Source organism: Adiantum capillus-veneris, chromosome 18, assembly GCF_014529385.1.
Source record: "Adiantum capillus-veneris isolate H3 chromosome 18, ASM1452938v2, whole genome shotgun sequence".
NCBI lineage: Eukaryota > Viridiplantae > Streptophyta > Polypodiopsida > Polypodiales > Pteridaceae > Adiantum > Adiantum capillus-veneris.
The window spans coordinates 122,830,940-122,838,012 of record NC_140948.1 but is presented as its reverse complement, the minus strand read 5'-3'; the positions used below and the strand labels follow the sequence as shown (position 1 = coordinate 122,838,012).

The 7,073-nt window shown below is 46.0% G+C and overlaps 1 protein-coding gene across 1 annotated transcript; it reads right to left on the bottom strand.

Moving 5' to 3' along the window:
- Positions 1–2,293: 2,293 nt before the first annotated feature.
- Positions 2,294–4,874, bottom strand: LOC147436339 (uncharacterized). The gene has a single exon (XM_086488138.1). The coding sequence runs from the start codon at positions 4,790–4,792 to the stop codon at positions 2,702–2,704; it is 2,091 nt and encodes a 696-aa protein (XP_086344264.1). The 5' UTR covers positions 4,793–4,874; the 3' UTR covers positions 2,294–2,701.
- Positions 4,875–7,073: the final 2,199 nt, after the last annotated feature.

The following is a 7,073-nucleotide window of genomic DNA, read 5'->3' as shown; positions in this document are numbered from 1 at the left end:
TCCTGTCTGTAGGCTGTCTCCCACCTGTATCCATTGATGTGAGGCATGGATTGCCCAGGGGCTTGGTGTGTCTCAGAGTAGAAGATGATATCTCTTCCAGTAAAGCTATCTTCAAAAGCACCCACATCAAGACGCATAGATCCATTGCAGTTCCAAGCAACTACATTGAGTATGGTCCCATAAGACTCGCACCGTCATGTGGAGCGTCGCTCAAGTATTACCACTTTTCCGTCTCAGTAAAAAGCGATCTTGCCTTTTCCTCTTGCTGCTCTAATCTCCGGCATTACTTCTTGCATATGAGCGATCTGCGAGAGGGTGAGATCATCCCCGAGAAAGATGCCAGTCTCTTTAAGAGTTGGTCTTTTCTTCAAGAATGACTTCTTTGCCTCCATGGAGGGAAAACGGAGGATGAGCGCTCTTTCTTTTGAGGTTTCTCCACTGCCTCCATTTTTCTTTATGTTGCCCACTCTCCATGCCCTTGTGTGTGTCGGCTCATGAATCCCCATCACATCATTTTTCTTTATGTTGCCCACTCTCCATGCCCTTGTGTGCGTCGGCTCATGAATCCCCATCAAGGCTGTGAGTTCTTTTACTTCTTAGTCCACATTGCCTTTGTCTTTAAGACCGCAAATTCTCACATGTAAAGCGCGCACCCTTCTCCTCTGCTCCTCCTCTAGTGTCTGGTTAATGATGTTGTTGGGTGTGGACGTGGGCGTTATCTCCTTGTCTTTTCCTTTCTTGGCCACCTTGATCCATTTCTCAGCTTCGTCCACCTTCTGTTGGGTTTTGGTAAGAACATCCACCCAAGAAGTCGTCATTTCTTTGTGCTGTTCTTCTCCCTCTTTGATGGCCCATACTTGTTCCTTGATCGTGTTGATTTCTTCGATTACTGAGGGTTGCAGTTCGCCCTCTTCCAGTGTGTTTCTTGATCGGGCTTCGGCGAGTTCTTTCTTGAGTGACGCGATCTCTTCCTCTTGGGTCATCACTCGGTCTTCCAGCGTGCTTATTTTGCTCTCTTGGATTAGCACACGTCCTTCGAGTATGTTTATTGTGCTCCAGAGACTGCGGTTCATTTTGGTAATGGTCTCCGTCATTTCCTCTTTACATTTTTGAATGGCATTCTCTAAGGGGTCTTTATCGTTCGTCTTCCTCATTTTTGATCGCCGTCCGCAAGGGGGGTTAGATGTACGTGTGCACCCACCCTAGCAACGAGCACGGCCGTTGGGCGTGCGAGAGGGAGTCGGCCGCAAAGGAGTCGCTAGATGCACGTGTGCACCCACCCTAGCGGCGGTCTCGACGAGTGACGGAGCGCGAGGCGGTACGGCCCGGAGGAGATAGCGGTAGTTACAGATTGGAGAGTGAGAGAGAAGGGGGGGTGGGGAGTATGGTAGATAGAGTGGGGGAAAGGGGGGCGGGTGACAAAAAAATAAAATAAAATAAAATAATAATAATAATGTCCTACACGTAGAGGATAGACATCCTACGCGTGAAAGAAAAAGGGGGGAGGGCAGGCCTCAGCACTAAAGGGCACGGGGCATTAAAGGAAGCTCAAGAGGTGGGATCGACGGCTGAGAAGCCCGGGCACAAAAGCAGAGGTGCACAGGGCCGTAGGATGCCCAGAAGTAAACTAGGACGCCGAAAAGTAAACTTGGACATGGGCACACCCTGTCGACGTTTACTTATCATGCATTTGTTGTCCACCATGGTCAACGTATGCGCATAGGGGAGTTGCATAAGTCATGCATCTCGCCTAGCACTCACCAAGGTTCAAACCTGCGTGCAACTCCCCAGGCCCCATTTTTTTGAGCCCTCAAATCTCCTTGAGATTCGTGCCCGGGCTTCTCAACCGTCGATCCCACCTCCCGAGCTTCATTTAATGCCCGTGCCCTTTAGTGCTGAGGGAGGGCAGGGACAATCTACGCGTAGGAGAGGGGGGGGAGACATGCTACGCGTAGAGTAGGGGCTAGGGCAACGTGCAGCGGAAAGAGGGGGGGGGGGGGGGGGGGGGGGGGGGGCCCACTGTGGTGCAGCGCGCGAGCAGGGCAGGGCAGAGGGTGCGTGAGTGCAGGCAACGTGGGGGCGAGGGGCAGCGGGGACGTGAGGGGGACGGGGGTGCAACACGGGTGTGGCAACGTGCAGACGGCAGGGGGAGGTGCAGGGAATGCGAGGGGCAGCAGGGGAGCGGAGCGCGAGGAGCAGCAGCAGGGGGGGAGCAGGAGAGAGAGAGAGAGAGAGAGAGAGAGAAATTGGCTAATGTTCCAAGGATCAATCTGATGAGACGGATGAAGACTCGAGGCTTGGCCAGCATGTGCATGAATTCAAAACTCGGTGTCCCCATTAAAGAAGAGGGGCACTCAAGAGAGGGATATTGCTCTGAAGAGGAGGGATACATGAGGTTCTTGTTTTGAAAACATAGACTTCAAGCATTGCATGCTGCCTGATTCTGATATTCTTTGGTACTAAGACCGTCAGAAACAAGCGAAAGAGACGAGTCAGCATAGATCCGCATGCCAAAGTCTAGTCATGTGTTAATGTGGCAAATTTATGATACATACCCAAGAGTTCCTTGATTCTCTTCTTTTGATTTCTGTCAAAAATTACAGAGAGAGCCCTGCTATATGAAATACCTAACCCCTGGCACCTAACACCAACCTGGAATAGCTATCTAGCTCATTCCATTTTGGCGATCACGGTGGGATTGCTATATGAAATCACAATACCGAATGCCTGGCACAGTCTTCCTCACCTCCAACCATACAATGAGTGCATCTGCTAGGGATGACGAAAGTAGTACATCAGGCGCCTCGAAGTGGAAGAGTAGCATGGAAACTTTTAGCAGAATGGCCATCAGCTTCAGATCACTTGAGGGTACTGAGGGTCTGTGCTCCGACCGAGCACTTGCAAAGGACTCCAACATTTGAGCCACTTGATCTTCAAGCATTGCAAGTGTGGTAGTTGTTTCTGAGTGCATTAAGAAGATTCTGTGCAGCATGGCAAGGATTGGATATAGTTGTGAGCAAAATTCCTCCAGTCCTGATCCAGTTGTAAAACTCTCAAAGTCCTTGATGAGAGACTTAAACAGGCCGGCTGTAATGGCTCGCTTTCTGATAGCAGGATCAGATATTACTACTGATGACTCAGGTAGTAAACCAGCAAAAGTACTAGTGTCATTACAATCCCCAGCCAAAGCTTTGTCTAGGTCTTCTAGCAATGACATGACATCCATTAGCTGCTTGTGGTTGCAAGAGTAGAACCGTGAATCGACGTTGCACATGCATGCTCTTCTAGTATCAAGGACAACTTCAGCCACCCATATAATTCCTTCAGGTAGGTGCAAGTAACTTTTATCCTTAAAAAGAAAAGAAGGCCGCAAGCGATTGTACCAAATCGTTTTAGCCTTGGTCATTTCAGCCAGGTATGACAAGAGAATGAGGAAGGCAAGAAGCATAGCACCACACAATTTGTACACTAAGACGCAGCCTACCAATTCCAGGCCTTCCACACCTTTGACGACAAGCTCCCACGAGGATGATGATGGCTGCAACGGAAGGCCAGCCACAATAAGAACCTTTGCAAACAAGCCCATCTCAGAGAACCACTGTGCCATATCCAGCTGGCCAATGCTACTCATGAATACTAGCCTCTCTAACAAAATAGGGATGCCAACTATGCTGAACACCACCAGAATTATGTTTGAGAAAGTAGACAAATGAGCAGCTAACCCCACAGCTGAAAGAACTGAGAAGGCAGTGATAGCAGCTATGGCCATCACAACAATCTGAAACAGGTGGATATCCCATCTTTCAGCTAGACATCTTCTAAAATTTGAGCAGCGGAGCTTTTCGATCAGTTCATAAAAGCGATCTTCCACCTCTGGCCTTGTGCATGGATCACTCGGATAGCCCATGTGTCTCATGGATTCTGGTGATCCTTCTACTGTGTTAGGCCAACAATACCTGTTGTTAAGGATGTCCATAAGCCTCGAATGATCAAAAAGGCCAAAAGTGGCATTGAAACTTTCGCACCGCGCCTTCGTGTACTGATCCTCAAATTGCTTGATAGAGGCTTGTCTATGGAACCACTCCAACCGCTTTCTCTCTTGGTCACGGCAGCTGATCTCTTCATGACAGCTTCTCCATATCCAAAACACCTCATTAGTCCTGCTCACGCAGACGAGGAGGGCTAGAGGTACCATATAATGCCAGTGCCAGATCTGTGTTTGTGTGGGGAGGGTCATGTAGAAGAAAAACTCAGCAAATCTGCAGGAGATCCGATTGGACATGGCCAATTCAGGGGCATGCTGCCGTCTGGGGAACACCAATCTCAAAGCCATACCTATGGAGAACGTGAGCAGAACGAGCCGTGGGTGGTGGTGGTCAATCAGGGATAGGACAAACGCTGCGCGAGTGATCTGGGTTGGGCAGATCACGTAACAAAGAAGCCATTGCTGAAGTCCTGTGGCCTCACAACACACGGCTAGGAAATACAGGCATGGGATGAAGAGGGAGAAGGTGTACCAGTCGGTGCCCACCAGGTCGGAGGTGGGCACCTGGGAGCCGCTCACTGCCTGAATGAGGTTGGCGAAGGTGCCGCCGAAGAACTGGGCAAAGCGCAGGAGGAGGAAGGGAGCCCAGCCAAAGCGTATGACCAGCACCACCACCACGATCAGAGCAGCAAACAAGACATAGGAAACGTAGGAAACGGGCTTCATAGTCTCTTCTGCTCTCAGGATTGCATGCCTTGATCTTCCTCTCTCTCGAGAGTCGAAACATACAGACCTCTCATCGAGCATGTACGGGTCCGTTCAGCGCGCAGAACTCGTTCGCAAACAGTTGCCCACAGCGACCTGCTACACAGGTACGCCGGCGAATCGGTCAAAGCCCATTTGATCCTTTCTGGATTGAAAGGAACTTGCGCTCCATGTCTATATCTATACATCTATATTAAAACACTAGGCCAGTCGCGCACTAGCTCCCGCGACTCGCTTACCGACCTCACTCTGTATATATGTGCGTGTGTGTATCTTTATACGTCTCTCCATGACTCACACACACACACGATCGAAACTGTCACCAATAACCTACGGATACTTATTTATCCATTGTTCAAATGCAAGTTGTTGTCTCGCTCTGTCTTTGGTCCCTTTAGACTACTCCTGCTACATTTAACCTTTTTGCATTTTTCTCTTCTACTTCCCCCTTTTGCGTGCGTGTGCACACACATACACACACACACACACACAGAGTGAGTACATAAAAACACATCACTAAAGAAACATATTTCAATATTTATATTATTGTCAAAAAGGCTCAAGAATATATATACATAGCACTCTTAGTCGTGCTATTTCAACAAGATCAAGATATTGAGCTGGAGCTCTACATACTTCTCTTAAATCTATTTTTTGAACACAGATCAAGTAAATTTTGTAATGACGAATCAACCCAAGCTCTTGTTTTAAGAGCATGAGTCTAAGATTAGGAAAGAAATAAGGATCAAGCAATCTGATGTAAATCGTGTCCAACTCTTCATCTACATATGACCCCCAAACAATGTAGTTTTTCTGGGTCACTTCCCATGCCCATTGCCATCCCCATTCAGCAGGTAACAAACTTTCTTCAAAGGCATCAACAATAAGATGTTTTACACTTGGAAAAATATTCACAATTCTGTGGGCCATTTATTTGGCTGTAAGAAAAGAGGGCAACATTAGTACTCAAAGCTTAAAATTATGTGGAGAGAGAGAGAGAGAGAGAGAGAGAGAGAGAGATATGATCAACACTTAAAAAAAGTATATATAAGCGCAATACGAATACTTCAATTACTCAAATTTATTCCAAAATAGAGCTGCATTGCCAAAAAGTTACAAGAGATCCATTAGGTCAAAGTTTTTACAACAACCACAATGTTTTTGTTTACAACAGCTCATATTCTACTCTACGGTTGGACGATTGAGGATCACTCCAAGATATCCCATTGATAAACTTTCACAATTAATTTCAAAACATAAAACTCTTCATCTGAAATATAAGATTTATGATTGTGATATATCTTTCGCAACTGAATATCACAACCACAAACATTGATATACTAAATATCAACCATATGTAGTTGTTGTAGGACTCTCATCAATTTTATCTCGCTCAATATTTGTAACACTTTGCATAGTGAAATGCTTAAGCGTCAGCAATTTCCATACCACCCATCAGCATATGAATACACCCAATGATGCCACCAACACCATGTACCATTTCTTTGACAAATGTACTCATCCTTAACTTTCAAATAAATAAGCATCTTTGAATGTATTGGAAGAATTGCCAATACATCATGACCCATGTTAACCTACATTAGCAAGTTCTCTCTCTCTCTCTCTCTCTCTCTCTCTCTCTCTCTCTCTCTCTCTCTCTCTAACCTATGGAAAAGATAAGTTCAACCCCAAGTGGCATGATGTATAGAACACCCAGGGGTGGTATCTTATTGTTAAGAATAAGATGTTGATTATTCAAATGCCCTCTTGGGTATCATGCCTTCATTTCAAAACTCGTTAGAGTTCTTCATGACTAAAGTCTAAATGCTAGCATCATGGCACTTACATCCTTGGGATCTTTTGAAACTATTCCTATGAGAGTGACAACCATATCTTCTCATGTCCAAGGAGTGTGTATGTGTGACAGATTGGTTATGTTAATAGCCACTTGAATAGCATAGCTGGATTTGGAGCCCTATCATTAGATAGATCTTTCAATACCCTCTTGATAAAAATATTGAGTTCAAGGCCCATAAAATAGATGTGCAAGGCCTCTAATTGGTTCACTATCACGCTCTCTTGGGATTGCCTTTTGAGTATCATGCCTTGATTTTCAAGGCCTATTGTGATGGGATTTCTCTAGGCATTTACATCAAGCTCGAGATCTTTGAAAACTGTCATAAAATCTAATATCTAATATCTAGCCAACCCAAATGATTTTCTCATATTAAATTGATCACTTAATGTGGGAGAATAAACAGGAACAAGTGTTAAGATATAGACATGTGCTTATAGATCTATCTCAACACGGGGCCAATAGTAA

Coding starts and splice junctions, on each gene's coding strand:
- LOC147436339 (XM_086488138.1), bottom strand. CDS start 4,792: ATGCTCGATGAGAGGTCTGTATGTTTCGACTCTCGAGAGAGAGGAAGA.